The sequence below is a fragment of the Dicentrarchus labrax genome, unplaced genomic scaffold (assembly GCF_905237075.1).
Source record: "Dicentrarchus labrax unplaced genomic scaffold, dlabrax2021, whole genome shotgun sequence".
In the NCBI taxonomy this organism is placed as follows: Eukaryota; Metazoa; Chordata; class Actinopteri; family Moronidae; genus Dicentrarchus; species Dicentrarchus labrax.
The window spans coordinates 20,480,004-20,497,284 of NW_026136704.1; the positions used below are offsets into that span (position 1 = coordinate 20,480,004).

The window sequence follows — 17,281 nt, forward strand, 5'->3', positions numbered from 1 at the left end:
CACAATAGCAGTTTCAAAACTACCTGCCCTTCAAATTATTTCAAGTTCAGCAGCAGAAAACACATGATTTTATGTCCACTGCTTTGCAGAGATGCACAAAACATGTCATCAATATCCCAGCGTCAATATCATCACATATATGTAGTCTTAATAAATACCCCATAAATTTAATTCATAGTAATTTTCTATAGCTTTAGTAAATATCACTTTTCTTCTTGTATTCTAGCAACACAACCACGTACTTAGACGCGGAAGACAGTGTCAAAAAGAAACGGCACATGGATAACTGGTGTAAGTAAAAGCGAACTTCATTTTCTTTAATTAATATTTTTTCCAATTTATATAAGATAAGGTCAAAATTCTCTCTCCGTTCACACTTTGGTGGCGACTCGGGGAGACAAAGAGCAATCCAGAGGGAGTGAGGAAGATAGGGAGTGGCAGAAAAAGAGGGCGAGATAGAGAGAGGCAGGGAGGAAATGAGAGAGCTCTCAGTCAAGGCATACAGCATCGATCTCCTCCTTCTACCAATCAATTATCCACAAAAGCTTTTCTAGCCCAGACACTAGGAAAACAGGGATGGGAGGAGAGATAGGGAGTGGGGAGTAGTGTAGCAGTAGTGGGGAGTGAGAGAGGGAGAGAGAGAGAGAGATAGGGGCAAAATAGAACAAGCGCCCAAGTATGAGAAAGATAGTGGGGGGGAGTGTGAGGACGCATAGGAGTTAGGGTCAAACTGATGAAAGAGAGAAAGAGAAAAAAGAAAGGGATTAAGATAAGGAGGGATATATAGAGGGAAAGGAAATGTGTTTGAAACAACAAAACACATAAAAGATGGAGGGGACAGGAGAATGAAAATAACAGAAGAGGAGCCACAAAGCAGTGGATAAAGAAGGCGAATAAAATATTTTTTACAATGAGAGCATCAAAAGGTAAGCTGCCCAAAACAGAAAGCAGCATCCTCTTCCTCTGGGGTCAAACAAAGCACTAGCGCTTGCTGGGGTCAACGTAAATATGAGCACTTCCTGTAGCGAACAAATGTTTTATCTGCATCCTCTAACAGCGTCTAGTTCTTAAGTTTTTCTATGAAGCTATTATCAATCCATACTATTACAGTGAATATGAGGGCACATAAACATTACTTTTATTAGGTGTTTATATCTTCACACAATACACAATCCAAGAAAAGTAGAAACATAAAAAAACAACCATCTATGCTGACGTCATGGCTTCCAACAGCACTCAAGTGGCCAAACACACCTGTGAACCTGCAATCACACGAACTCTGAGAGCATGATAAACGCTCCTGCAGTCAGTGAGACTGTGCTCCTGCAGCATGTTACTGTCTGACAACTCTCCAGCTGATCCCACATCAGCCCAGACCCCAGCGTCTCTCTGGGTTCAGCAGCCCAGAGGCAGATTTTATAGTTGACCATGAAAACAGGCAGTGGCTGGGTGCTGCCCTTTACGTCGCTATGGAGGCTCCTACAGCCAGCAGATATGTCTGCACACGCTAACACACATTCATCACCTCGACACCCGCGAGCAGAACACACTGCAGCTACCACGCTGAGAGAAAGCCAGAGCTGAGGAGAGATAACAGCAGTCACTATGGATTGATTTTTTTGTAGCTGCTTTTCTACAAGAATGCATGAAAATAACACAAAATACCACATCCACTCCTATTATTCTCAAGGACAAAGGGAGTGAGGTATAAAGCACAATTAAGAGAGGCAACAAACACATAACACTTTTGAATAGAAGATAAAAAAACAGAAAGGAGTTTTACTTCAGTCCATCATGTGTATTGCCAAAAATATTCCTCTAAAATGTATAAAACGAGCAAATTTGCTTGTTGTATCCATAAATTCAATATCTTTTAACTAGTGAATAAACAACTTGGCTTTTTCGGGGGCTACAAACATATACATCAGTGTATGAACACAAGACTCAGACTGTGAGAGGATTATCAATGTTATTTAAAAAGATAAGCGTAAAAGGTAGGGACACTGGTATGGGTTTGAGTTAGTTAGTGAGTGAGCATTTTTGTTTAAGAAAGAGGGAAAAGGGAAGGATGTAGGTCAAAGCTGCAGGTCCAGGGTCAGCTTCACAACGTCACTCATTATCAGCTCACACTATAGTGACAAACATAGTGTCAGCGCTGTATGGTAATTTCCTGTGAGTGCCATTATAGCCACTGATGGCAGATGCAGATACAGGATAAGTGAAGTCTGACTTAGAACAACTACAATTGAAACTACATAGCACAATGTAGCTCATTTCCCCTTCCAGTTGCAGTAATTCAGTGTGGGTGTGCCATTCTTTACTGCAGCTGTTAGTATATAAACAAAATATTTCTGTGCACATTATTGTTGGTTCTGACTGTGAGATGTGTGTGGCTACACTTCTCACCCATGCATACGTACACAGACAAATAACACAGGAGCAAGCTAAACACACATAGAAAAGAGCTGAGCCCAAACATTTTCTCCAATTTCCCACCTTGCGATATTGATTGGACAGAGGGTGCTATGGGGCAGAACATTACCTGGCAACTCCCTGGCTAAAACACAACCGAACACACACACACACACACACACACACACACACACACACACACACACACACACACACACACACACACACACACACACACACACACACACACACACACACACACACACACACACACACACACACACCATGCTGACAAGAGGAAGGGGGGAAGCAATGAAGGGAGGGGGGAATAAGAGATGGAAAGGCTAGCAGGAGAAATAAAATGCAGTGAATTGAGAGAAGTGACGAGAGGACAGAGGGAGAAATAGAAATATGGGTTGGGAATAAGATGAAAGAAATCACATCTGACAAGTGAAGGTACAGAGGGAGAAAGACGACTGGATCAGGAGAAAGAAGTAGAGAAACAAGGACAAAGGGGGAGAGCAGGAAACAGAGGATTAAGCAAAATACTAAAGCAGTGAGTGAGGGTAAGAGGTGGAAAACACCTCCAAAAGAAGCTGTGCATTCATCCTCATGTATGCACACATCAGTGTGTATGTATATAAACACATATTCAACCAGTTTTTTCTCCCTCGCCCAGAACTAAGTGCCGTGACTGCTCCAGTTAACATCTGAACAGGGAGAGGTGAAATCTAATGTGATGCCTTGTTGAGCTTTGCCCCTATACTCCTACACAGAGGAAGGCGTGGATGTTTTGTAAGGCTGCAGTAATCCACAAATACAGTCTTTAATCAGGACAGAGATTACAGTGGAATGATTTGGCAACAGACAAACTCGCTTGCTCAAATGCAATTCACTTTATGGAAGGTAATGAAAATTTTAAGCAATGAGTGTATGTTTGTATTCAACATTACTTAGATGTGTATTTAAGTTATTTTTTATGAAGTCGTAAACCACTTAAAACCTGCTACAATGAGTTTTTAACTGGTTATGAAACAGTCTCAATTTAATACTGATGCCTCGATATGAGAGACGTATGCCAAGATCTATACATATGCATCGACCCTGCATTAAGTCGCCTCTGGTTTAGTGTAACAGCTGGTTGCAGACTGAGAGTCAAGCTGGCAGTCCTCGAGCAGTGGGGGCACCAGAACAGCCTGGCAGGGGGTTTGGCATCTGGGCAACAGGGTAGCAAGGTTAAAAGAGGCTATCCAACCACATCTGTGCTCCCAGTACTCCCAGAGAAGAGAGGAGAGTAGAGGAGAGGTATGGGGGGCGGGTGGATGATTGTCGCAACAGGCTGAGAACGTGTTCATTAAACACATTTGTGCACAGACTCTAAGCTCAAGGTTAACCTAAGCAGGTGAGTGTATTTCAGCTGAAATACATAGAGCCTTGCCTTTTCTCATTATCACATTGATCTGAATGAGGCTCTGATGACTCATTGTAAAGTTGTGACTGTAACCACTGCAAGCAGAAGCCAGGATAATCTGCCTTATTTCCATATGAACCCTTGGTAACAATATTTATGAAATATGCATATACAAATCAGAAATCCTGCTTCACCCACGTATGTTATCACACTTCATTTTGCTTTATTTCTATGAGACTATCCAGGTTATCAAAACGTAAGTTAACACACCAACTTGGTTCATGTCCCTGGAGGTGCGCAGTCCACTTATAAAGCCTACAGCTTAGATAAACACTACCCTTTATCAAACAAAGAATAAGGGAGACACAGAAGAAAGTAGCAGTTGCAAGCCTGCACAGACACAAAGGCTGTGATTTGAGAAGTACGTCAGAATCACACTCTTAGTGGTAAAGACCACAGTATGTAACAATCCCACCAGGGAAGAGGATTAAGATAAGGAAAAAATGCAGAGAGATCAAAGGAGGGAGGTATAGCATAGCACAGGCAGAATGGATCCTTTGAAATCATTTTAGAAAAGTTAATACTTAAATCACTGAAAACAACAGCTCGTGCTGCTCCCTTTAGGACGGCATTAAGCATCTGTACTCCTTATTATATAAATTAAACAGATTCTTACCAGTTGTTTCAATGAAACGGATGCACTTCTCAATGAAGACTGGGATTGGCCTCTCAAGAGTGACCACAGTTGCCAGTGGCATACCAAAGTAGTTGCTTTCGATGGGTTTGGAAATTGAATGCCTGGGTTTGGGTCGTGGTTTCTGGAAGAAAAAAAAGAAATTGTGAAGAAACACCAGATTGGTGGGAGCACATTTTTTATATTGAAAAAAAATCAGTATTATTAGACTGACATTGACACTGCTGACATAGAACAACATTTCCAAAGTGACCCTGAGCCTACAGGCACTGTTCTTGAAATGACTTGATACATATGGAAAAGACCATGACCTTATTTTAAAGTGTTTTTATGTTAGTATCTACTTCAGCAAAAAGACAAACATGCACACCCATCCCGCACATTCCTTCAAACCTTACACTGATAAGTAATCACACATTCCTGTCTAGAACCTTGTTCTGTACAAAGTGAGATATACATCAGTTCCTTCATCACTCTGGTCTCTTCATCCTTGCCCTCGTTCCTTTGGCATTCTGCGTTTCTCTTTCTCTCTCTACTGCACTGCAGCCCTCAAATAATCAAACTCTCTTATTCATTGTTGTTTAATTACTTTCTAACTCCTGTTATTCTCCTGTTAAGAGCCTTCTAATACACTCCTGCAACATTCTCTGCCTGCCTCCATATGGCTGAGGCATCAGCAGAAATTGTACTGCACTTTAATGGTGTTGAGTGGGAATGTTTTGAAGGCCCCTGAGGCCTGGATCTCTAGTAAGTCTATCAGCCCCCTGAGGCTCTGCCCTGGCAGGCAGGGTGGTGAGGCAGGGGTGCATGGTTGGTTTGGCACATATAGACTGTGGGAGCAGTGCAGGCCTGACAGACAGACACAGGGAAGGAGCAGAGAAGTGCTCATTAGAGAGAAGGAGCCCGGCGCGCCCTCTGCTCCAGATACTGGCCTCGCTGCACTCCACCAAACATTTTCGATACCACATATATACACACACTCACTCACAGCGGTAGGCTGAAACACTAATTAAGACTGAGCAGATCAACAAAGGCTCACCTGGACTTTTTCATTATTTCCTGTTGTTTGCACATTTGGTTTATTTATTCTGTTGTTAATCTGTTTTATCTTTGGTTCAGTGGTGCCAAGTTAACATCTTTGATTAGGCTTCCACCTAAAAGAGCCTGGCCAATACATCTGCAGGCCAATATTATTTGCCGATATGTGGTGGATGAATAATTATCGGTGAGTGTGCTGGGAGAAACCTAAAAGAGATGGAATAGTAAACTGCAGCATCCTATGTATATTTAATTCAGATTTCTTTTCTCTTCTTTTTATAGTTTATTTTAATGTGGCTTTTCTTTGTAGTTAAATTTCAAAAGAACTTCTTTTTCACAAAATGTTTATGTAAAAGAAAAAGAAGAAAAAAGACATTACTTGTCATATTGTTATCAAGTATTGATATTGGTTTTGTCCGCAAAGATCCAGTATCATTCAGGCTCTTCTATCTAGGGTGCTTTTTATAATAAACTGTAGAAAAAGGGCACTGTCGCTACTTCATCCGTCAGCTGTGTGCTCATGTGTCAGGAAAATAAAATGTCAAAGACAACTCGGCAACCCTGACTGGCTTACTGGAAGAGTGTGCAATTCATTCAGCAAGGCCGCCCCCCGAGATGCTGATGATGGGTCTGTACTGAAACACATCTAGGTTAAACTATTTCAGACTTTTTTCCAACAAGTCAGTAACTGTTGCCGGCCGAGTTATCTCTCTGTTATAAGCCCCACACAAGCGGATTCCTAACTGGAATTCCCCCACTTCACACCCACCTACCTCCCACGCTGCCCTGTCGGATCCCTCTGTGACACTCAACACACAGGCATCTTTATACTTGTGGTTGTGTCGAATATAGATGTGAAGTGTGCTCACATGTGCACGAAACACCCCCACAAGGCTTTAATTGAATTTAAAGGGTAGTGATAATAGACGTGACGCTACAAGACAACGGCCTCTGTGAGCACAGAGCTGTGCTGTCATAACTCACTGCCAGCTTGGTTTTGTAGCTCCAAGTAGCAGCTCATAATTTATTTGTGTCCTATCACATTGACTGTGTTGTATATCTGTGCCCTATCTCAGTTTAGCAGACTGTCTCTATGCTTTCCACCACCACCCCTCCTCCTCCACCCACTGTCTTCTCCCCCTGCAGTTTTGCCTTCTGGCCACTCCTTTTAGTTGCTGACTGAGACAGGATATGTTGCCAGCGCTGAGAAGACAAAACAGACCTCTACCACAAAAGACAAACAAAACACATCCTTAATAATAACATACAGACATCATGGTGAGCGTTTACATACACAGCACGCTGAAACACAAAGCCGCAATATGGAAGAAAAAAAAAGACCTTTCAGTTCTATCATAACTTATTTCTCTCTGGCTGTGTTTAATTGTTGTTCTGTGGTTGTGTTTTCTCCTTTCCTTTGATTGCCTCCTTCCTTCTTATTCCTTGTATGAGGACACTAGACTGGAACTAGGTGACTGAGGAATTTGAAGCATTCCTCTTGCTGGCTGAGGAGGTTTTGAAAAAAGCTGCAGGAGAGAGAGGAAACGTTTCCGGCCCCTCGCTGAGGGAGGGCAGGCGGGACAGAGACACAGTTGGTCATTGCCTGAGGTAAAGTGGGTTTTAAAATGGGCTCAGAGTCTAGTTTCAATTATTCGTTCCATACCCGTTATGACTCTGAGTGGTACAGTACCCTAAGGCTCTGACCAGGAAAGTGTTTACACTGCAGAAACTCAAACCTTCAGCCTAAAACCTACTGAAAATCTGGCTTTGTGTTAACCCTGACAAGTCACTAACAGGAACGGCTGGTTTTATACCAACCCCGAGTCACTGCTATACAATAGATCTCCTTGAGATGACTAAATAACTCAATAACATGTCAGTTATCCGGAGGGGATTTCAGGTTGCACCAGACTGAAAATGGACTCTTATCTTTGAGACAGCTGCTTAGAAAACAGGTGATGGAACTTGATCACTTCGTTACAACCACAATTAAGCCATAATGGCTTGTAATGCAAGCATCCAGATCCCAGACCTGCTGTGGGGCACAAATCAGAGGCACTGATTAGACTAATGATGACGACACTGATCTAAATTCAGCTGGTTTCAATTTTCTTGATTTCTTTTTTTTTATAATGTGTAGGTTTATAATGTGTAATGTGATACTTTATTGATCCCCCTTCCCTCTTGCCCCCCTGCGAGGGCAGGATCGGAGCACAGGGTCGGGTAAAAGTCAAAGCTACTGGAGTTGTATGGTTGCTAACATGGGGCTTGAACTGGGCTGTCCTTACACCGTTTTTCAGAAAGACAAATACCTTTGAATACAATATGAGCTAAGTCAGTTAGTGCACAAAGGAATTAATTTAGTTTTGGCAGTTAGGAGCTATGTGAGAGGACAGCTTTCACACAGGTACTTGGACATCACAGTGTGTGAAAACATTAATCATACCCCTCCTGTTCCACGCTACTGACAGGCATGGTAATTATCACAGACACACAAGCACAACATAAGCAGCTGTAACTCCTATTCAGCTGGCACTTTTGTACCAAGCCATGAGTGTGAATGAACAGCATACCAAGCTGATAAGCCTAACAGAGTAAGGTCAAAACTATCACCACAACACGTGTGAGAGACAAGCACAGAAATGAACAGGAGAGGAGTAGACAGAGGTTATGGAAACAAGTGAAGGAGGAGAGTGTGTGTGTGCAAAAAAGCATAAAAAATAGAAAGGAAAGAGAGATATGAGGAGAACATAATTGGGAGTGAGAGAGAAAGAGTGTGACAGGAATGTGAGAAGCAGAAAGCATGAATAAGCAAGAAGCGAAGACAAACACTGTGAATATGAAAGAATGAACGTAAGGAAGCAAAGAAAAACCAAACTGACTGAAGAATTGGAGTCTTATGAACAAGTTGCCCAGTGTTGGCACATACTTCACTGCAGTACCACAACAGTGAACAGTAAACAACTCTGCAGTTACTACACGATGTCAATCACTAGATCACTTATGTCACATGCAGTGCACGATTTGGCAACTAAGATTTAAACAATGTGTAGCCATACGACAAGTGAGACTGAAAGCAAGTTGATTGCACAATCAGCATGTAAATTGTAAGAGCGGCGGTTTTATTTTTGGAGTGTTTAGATTTTTTTTGTTGCTTGTTAGTACTATCTGTTCCTGAACAGCAGGAATGTTTACAGCTAATTTGCTGAGATATAACATTAGTTTTATTTCTCTTCATGTACCGCTATAGCAAGAATAGTTGCCTTTAAAATCTTGGTTAATGAATGTCAAACATTATTATGACGGCTCTCATATAATAGGAAACCTGATGCAACCTAGCAAACACACACATGCGCACAAACAGATAAAGTAGCACTGTGTATACCGTTGCTCTGTCCCTACTCATTAAGAGTTTCAGCCTTTTGGTATAGAAGTTCAGTGACTGGAGTATGTCTCTTTTTCCTCTGATGATCTGGCTAGTTTAGCAGGCTTTCACCGAGCGGTCACGAAAAAACATTTCAGACATGCTTTCAGAGGAACTCCTACAGTATGTCATGCTTTCACTGAGCTAAGCTGCAGAGAGTAGAGTGATTATATTGAACTCATTAGTTACTCCTCAACTTTAGTAATAAACAAATAATAAACAGTTATCCACCAAAGCAAACAGGTGTTGAATCTCAGCCAAGAACTAATTATACAGAGGATTTCATCCATTCCGTCCATAAACAAATACATATGCATACGTACTGCTAAAAAAGTGGTGTATTTAAGTGTTTTGCTTGAAAAATACATTTCCACTTTCCCTGTCAAAATACTTATAAGGTCATGGTCATTTTCACTTAGGAGGTTATTTTAAGTTGTATTTGAGAAAATGCTCAATCTTCAGTAAGTAATTTACTTGGGCTGTGGGTGTGTTTTAGAAAAACACTGGTTAACTGCAGTATTTGGGAATAGTTACATCAACAAATTAAATTCAGATGTTCACTTTTTAAATGTAACACTTTTTGTCACTTAACATAGTTGAGACATATTTGTATATTTAACCCATATGTCACTCATATTTAACTAAAACAGATGGTTGCACAAACACTAACCTTTGTATTTCTGCGCAGGCTCTTAAGAATATTTCTTCTTTTGGGGTCCTCACTTTCCTCGATGGAGCTGTCCTTTTGGGCTCCCCCCTCTTCCTGGCTAGCCTTGGGTGGACCCCCCATCTCATCATCACTGCCAATAGAGAAGCTTGTCCTAAAACTGCTGAACTTGCCAAGCCTTTTGGATCTGTCTCTGTACAGCTTAGGCTTTACCCCAATGGCAGACAACTTTCTCCTGCGCTCCAGTGAGCTGCTATCAGCCTCACTGTCCGATCCATTCCCCCCAGCACTCCCGTTGGAGTGACCTTTGTTGGCGTTGCGGATGGTGATAATCTTGCCCTGTGTGCTGTCATGGGGGACCGAGTAAATATTCTCCTCTTCTGTGGGTCGAGGTTTGCTCACAGCATCCATAGGCTCTGCGTAGTCTGAGGGGTCATAGCCACCATCGCTACCTGGTGCCCAGGTGACAGCTTGGGGCAAAGAGCGGCGGTTGGTGCCACCCTGCTGGTCCATGTAGGGGCCTAGGTTAACTTTACGGACAGGCTTGGGCTTCACTTGTGGAGGAACCTTGTTATTCAGCTTGCTCTCAAAGGTGCTAAGCTCGGAAATGACAGAGAAGGTGTCACTTGAATCTAGATCTGGCAGCTTGAAGCTTCCCAGGTGGGAACTGAGACTGCCATCCTCCCTCAGGGTAGGGTAAGGTGGTGATGGGTCGATATCGTCCTCTGAGTCCATAAGAGTGTTAACTGGACTAGGGGAGCCACAGCGAGGGCTGATGCTCTCATTGGTACATGCCTCAGCCACATTATCATACATGTGTGTGGCCTCCACAATAGTGCGCTTCTCTACCACCTCTTTGAGGAAGGGTTGGAAAAGGTCTATCTTATGAAGCCCCCCAACGACCCCACCATGTCCACATATTACTGTGTTAAATCTAGCCTCTATTTCATGGGCCAGTTCCTCTCCCTGACTGACCTGCTCCTTAGCTGACTCAGAATCTGAGAGCTCCATCTGACTCTCCCCTACTGCTAACAACTGGACTGGGATGATGTCTTGGACCTCACACAGGAAAGCACATAATGTCTCCATAGAGGCCTTGCGGCGAGCAGAGTAGACTGCAATGTAGCCATGGACCAGCCTGGTCTTGCGAAGAGAGAATGAGGAATGGAAGGAGAGCAGTGACAGCTCAATATTCTGCCTCTGACCTCCTATACTGAAATCCAGCAAAACGGAGGTACCACTGCTGAGGCTGGAGGCAGGACGACAATGCTGGGGTAACAAGAAGGGAGCAAGGAGTTGGTCTAGGTCGTATGTGTCTCCACACATCAGGCACATGACTATCCTCAGGTCTGCCTCTAGCATTGGCTGGGACTGAGAGTCTCTGAAGGCAGACGATGGAGGGGGTAAGGGAGGGGAACTACTCCCTATGCTTCTCCGTGATTCTAAGAGGCCCTTCAGCATCTGGTTGATCTGCTTCTCATTGACATTGCGTCCATAGCCCATGCCTGGAGAGGCAGGGTCTAGGTAAGCACACTGTAGCTTTCCAGCCACATGCTGCCCTTGTTGGATAAGAGTCTGAGCTGTCTCCCCCCCAATGTCCCCTATGGACCCCACCCCCCGCTTGGTGACCAGAAGGAGGGACAGCGGGAGTTGGGCTAAGCTGTTTTCCCTTTCCCTTCTGCTTATAGTTGACTCCCTAAGCTTTTCTAAACTCTCAACAACATACGAGAGGGATTCCTTGGAGTTGTACAAACACAGACAACCATGGGGTGTAAAGGTTGGTGTGTGGAAGGAATTGACTGGCAGACGTACGTTGCCCTCTATGGGACGAAGGGCTAACTCATACATCTTTCCATCTAGCACGTACCGGTCGTCACTGGTGCACAAGGCCCGTATCTCATTTGCCATCTCTCTGGCTAGCCCATCTTTCCCGAGGATGACAAGATTTATCCGTTCAGCCCTCCCCCCATCCAGTCTTGAACTGTCTGATGATGGGTAGCGGGTAGGGAATTTGGAGGCCAGTATCTGCTCTATCTTACTGTCTACACAGTGGGGGCTGTTGGGGCAGGTGTCCTTTGTAGGGTGGTAGACAAAGTGGATATGTTTCAATACCAGAGCATCCCTTTCTGCCTGCAACTTCTGGAGGGCTTTAAACCTTTGCTCCTCACCCAACACTTCCTGAATGGCTCCCATTTTCTCTTTACTTGGCTTTGCATCCACTTCAAGTTCATAGAAGAGCTCAGAGTATTCAAGAAGCAGTTCCTGAAAGTCCTCTTTGGCTCGGTCAATGATTTCCTTCTGGTGTTTGTTGTAGATATCCAGATATTCAGCCTCATCCAGCCATTGGTAGAAGTCCTCATTCATGATGAAGCTTCGGGCCTCCTCCCAGGGTTTCCCTGGTGTGATAAAAGGAGAGACACTTAGCTTCTCCTTGAACTCCCATCGCATCTCAGCCCGTTTGCGCTCATTCCTTAGCTGCTCCAAGTGGGTCTCATAGATAGTTTCAGCTGCGGGGGTCTCCAGGAGGTCCTGGGGGATTCGATCATCCTCCATGTTATCAATGTGTGATGTGGTCTCCCAAGGGGTGTCATCTAGCACTACAAACCATTGTGAGAAATCTCTCTTTGTCTCCAGGACTTTCTGAACTCCAGACCAGCTTAGGTGGTCTATTTCGTCCAACTCTGGTAACAGTATAGACAAGGCCTGTGGTAGTGTACTAAGATAGGCCTTCCTACGTTTCTCTATATGGTCTTGTTTAAGTCTATGCACATGCTGCTGAAAGAGCTTCTTGGCTTTAGCTGTCCCCTCAAGGAAAACATAGTCCTTGTACTCAGGGGCAGACTGCATGCGGCGACTGACATTGGGCCATGTCTCATTGTGGTTCTTCACAATTCGGTTGACCAGCCACTCATAGTGGTCTTTGGCTGAGGCAATCTGTTGACTCTGCTGTTTCAGTGCCTCGAAGTAAGGGATAATTTTGGGCTTACCCCTACCCTTGTCTATTAGCTGAACCAGTGTAAGAAAGGCTAGGTCAACATTGACATTTGAGCGTGCTGATGTTTCTACCACCTGTAGGTTCTTCTTGGCTAGGGCAAAGGTGTGTGAGTCTTTAATATAGCGCTCAACTCCTTCATCACATTTGGTGAGAACCAGTACCACAGGTTTCTTTGTTTTGGCTAGCTGGTTGTACAGGTTGGTAACAAACTTCATCTGGTCCTCAAAGCTACGGTTCATACCCCTGCTAACATCCACACAGAGTAAGAAGCCATCCACCATAAGTTTGCCTTCTGGCATCTGTTTCTGCTCAAAGTCCTGCTCCAGTCCCAGCTGATCTGTGCAAAAGTACATCAGCTTCTCAGCCGAAGCCAGCTTGTTGGAAGCTGCCCTCTTGATGTAAGGCTGGAGTGCCGTACTTCGGTGTGGCTGGAATGTCTGATCATCAATGAACTCTGTCTGCTCAACAACATTCATACGGCATTCTGGCCCTTCCTCCATCGTCCGCCCAGCCTCTCCCCAGAACAAGAAGTGGTCATTGTTCACCACACGGCCTCCAAAGTCACTGGTACTGAGAACAGAGGTGTGGTCTAGGTAGAAGTCATCTGCACTTGGCCGGACGAAGCGGTTACACAGGCAGGACTTGCCCACACCACACTGGCCTTTCTCCTTCTCCGTGCCGGACAGCCCAACCACGACCAGGTTGTAGGTGGGTGACCGGACATCTTGCTTTTTGGCCATCATCATCGCTGGCAGAGGCTCATCCTGCCATGCTGGCTGATAGCTCTAGGGAGAGGAGAAGGCTTCCAAGGAAGGATGGTTTCCATGCAAGGGGAGCTCACTGGGCTGGGGTCTGGCCCTGCATGATAGAGAGAGAGAAAGAAAATGCAGAGATATAATTAATCTAGAGAAATACAGAAAAAAAAAACATTCCAGTGACAGGCTTTATTATTAGAGAGCTATTGTGTCTCTCATCTAAATTCCTACTGTGTGCCTATGTGCTGTTAATATTGTTTAATCTGAGATCCTATTTCTCCACTGAATGTTTCCTGAAAAGATTGAGGTCAGTGGCAAAGCTGCTGGAATGCTGCACCTTACTTAACCCAGATGTAGCTCAGTAAAAGGCAATTTTTCCCATTTAAAACATTTAATTTTTATACAGCCAGGAATGCACTGCTAACAGTGGTGCCTTCCACAATTCATTCCTATCTTCGTTAAGACTCGATATGTGTTTTGGCTTATTATCTGACATCTAACAGTATGGTTGGTAGTCTCACTGCCAGCAGCAGTAGAATAGAGTTAATGTGGGGTTTTTACTATCGCAGAAAAGAGACACATGAATGTGCACACAAACACATGCACTACCACACACTTGTAAAAACAAGCTCACTAAGCTCCCTGCACCCCAACTGAAAGACACACACAAGAAGATGAAAGCAGATAAGTGTTCCAGAGCTAAAGTTACTAATTGGCCAACTAGGGAAAGCCATCTGCATTTTAAAAGGCTGCACTGCCTGTTGGCTGACTTGTCTCCATCAAAAACATGTTTCCCTATGTTATTCACCAAACAGCACTCTGCAAACAGATCAGAGTTGGCTGATGTACCATCACTAATGTCTCAACATATTTACCTACAGCAACAAATTGGTGTGGTGCTGTCAAGAAATAGCACATGCACCTAGGAACATACATAGAGGCTTACTTGGCTGGACAATCTCTGTATAATTTATTCCATCAGTAGTCAGACAAAAATAACGGGAGAGAGAGAAAGAGAGAGAGAGAGGATGAGGGATTGGGGATGCTCTTTATGGAATAGCCCTTTTTGACAGCACAATTTGTAAGGAACAAAAATCTTTCTAGACAGCGAGCACACAGACTTGCAGTATAAGACCACCCCCTCCTTGTCATAACTGAGGCGTTAATGTAGTAAAACAGACATTAAAACCACTATTAATCATGAATAGCTCTTTTGACAGAGAGCACAAAAGCCGACAAAGCCTTCATTGCTGCTGAATTGAGTTTGTCAGACAACAGAGAACTGGGGATGCGCAAAGATGAACTTCAAAGTCCAACACTGCACTACACCAGGGGTAGACAATGAAAAGGAAGCGGTAGGAGGAGTAAAAAACTCACTACAGTGAAACACACTGTAGATAAAAAGCAAGCTCACACCTGCCATGTATTAACTACAGCACATACTGTATATTTCTGAGTTTTATTTGGAAAGCTGAGTACCACTAAGCGAAGTTCAAAGCTGACAGTTACGTCAAAGCTTTGAAACCCTTAGTTTCACTAAAGCAAATTCCAATCAGGCTGTGAATTAACATTACAGAGGCAAGACCACCCCAGTGCTTCAGCAGGTGTATAACCAAGTGCCAGCCGAAGGAAAATGAATCAGTATCAAAAACAATGTCTTGTGTTTTAATATTTGTAGAGGAAACATTAATGAAAAATGTATCAAGGCACCAAGAAATAGACTCAGTCCATGTAAAATTAAGGCGTGGTGTGTGTTGTGCTCAGCCAGACTTGCTGGTCGATACACTCGTATAGGTATGTGGCCTGGGAATTATGGTTAATTCATGTTCTTCTCTACTCTTTCTGGGCCCTTTGTAAGTATTACTGCATACTAGGGCTGTACAATATAGTAAAAAAAAAAAATCATATTGTTTAGATTTTGCAATATGATTCATTATATTACTAACATGCTATTTTTTGATTGTTCTTATCGTGGTTGTGATGATCATCTTTCATTTGCACTGAAAAAATATTTTTATACTATAAAAATGATTAAAATCATGACGATGTGACATTTGTTGGGGTCTGTTTTCTGACATCTGGAGAACAAGATTTGTAGGCCTGGGCATCCCTGAAGCACTACAGTACTTCATTATAATGCTGTTTTGTCGCACATTTTACCTTTGCAAGAAATTGCAGCTTCTTGTGATGTGTGTGTGTGTGTGTGTGTGTGTGTGTGTGTGTGTGTGTGTGTGTGTGTGTGTGTGTGTTTGTACACCAGTTTATAATAAGATTTATATTGTCTACACCCACATCTGTATTAAGTTTGAAAACAGTGCAGTATATGCAGCCTTGACTAGATGAGAAGAGCTGCAGGTGGGGAATCTATAGAGCAAGAACCGGGAGGTTAAAAGTGCACCTGTGCCCTGACCCAATCATGTTCATATTACAAAGCAGACAGCCTCGACTACAATCAGCCACTAAAAACATGACCTGTTGGCCCTTGATGTGGTCCACTTACTAAACAGAACATGTATCCAGCCTGCTAATCATCATATTTAACTACATGGCTCCCTCCTGCGCTACCCAGTGACCAGAGACATTAAAATTCACCAATAAATACGTATAGAGGAGTCAAGACAGTTCCTTAGTAATAGCTATAATTTTAATTTTGTGTTATTACAATTGTGTGGGGCAAATTCCCGTTACTGTATTGTAAATTGCTTCCTTTTGGAGGTCAACCAAAAGGGATTTCAGGTAGGTTTGTGAGCTTTGCTATTGCAAAGGTTGATGTGAGCTGCATCTCTGCACAGAGTGAACTGTTGTGACATGCTTCAAGTAGCTGCCTACTGAGCTGACAGAGGGTGTTACATACAGATAAGTATGGAAGCCCTGGCGTACACCCACGTTAGCACAAATGACCTATATGAGCGCACACACACACACACACACACACACACACACACACACACACACACACACTCTCTATTAAATTCTTCTACTTAGCGATGATGCCAAGACTCCTTTCCACTATTGCCTTCCTCTCTCCACCCATCCCTTCTTTCCCCTGTGATTGGCACTGTTGCTCCTCACTACCTCATATCCCAGGGTTCTCGTATGAGCCCACTGGCCAATCAGGTTAGCTGATACGGTACACACACACACACACACACACACACACACACACACACACACACACACACACACACACACACACACACACACACACACACACACACACACACACACACACACACACACACACACACACACACACACACGTATCCTGGTGATCATCATGTCATGTGTGAAATAGGTCATGAGTGTGTGACCAGTTGTGAGAGTGTCTGGATTAAATAAAGTCAAGCACTCCTAAAGTCCCTATGGACCTGGAGGAAAGCCAGGCTCAATGCTCTCACAGATGCTAACATCTGCTTCACTGACCCCACCTATCTATTTCTGAGAATGTTCCTTTGCGTGCACAATGTATGAGAATCTACAAGTTCATACACATTTTTTGACAGACAACTCATACTCACTGCAGTAGAGTGCAGGTTAGGTATGTGCGTGTGACAAAGAGCTGTGGCCTTTTTGCAATAACCTAAAAAGGAGGGCAAACAAAGGAGACCTAATGCCATTTTCTTTTCTTTTTTTCTGTACTGTCCAAGTGACATGTCAGTGCAAGCAGCAAACAGACCATTCAGAATTCATTCTTAAGTGACATGAGGATGTAATGGTTTAGAATATAGCAGAATCTTATAATAGAAGCAAACAAAATGCCTCATGAGACTGACTGCCATGCCCAAGCCAAACTGACAGAATCATGGAATATATATGACACTACAACTGCAAAATTCAGCTCGTTTCAACAGCCTGTCTACTGGCGGTCTAAGTGCAGCATTTCAT

At 43.5% G+C, this 17,281-nt stretch overlaps 1 protein-coding gene across 2 annotated transcripts in view; it reads right to left on the reverse strand.

Moving 5' to 3' along the window:
- arhgap35a (Rho GTPase activating protein 35a) overlaps positions 1-17,281 on the reverse strand; it is a 62,063-nt gene that overhangs the window by 10,462 nt on the left and 34,320 nt on the right. For both annotated transcript variants that reach the window (XM_051396897.1, XM_051396898.1), the window contains 2 exons: positions 9,650-13,499; positions 4,500-4,641 (listed from right to left, as the gene is read on the reverse strand). In XM_051396897.1, the coding sequence (XP_051252857.1) occupies positions 4,500-4,641; positions 9,650-13,387 (3,880 nt within the window). In that variant the 5' untranslated portion in view covers positions 13,388-13,499. The remainder of the gene's footprint in view (positions 1-4,499; positions 4,642-9,649; positions 13,500-17,281) is intronic.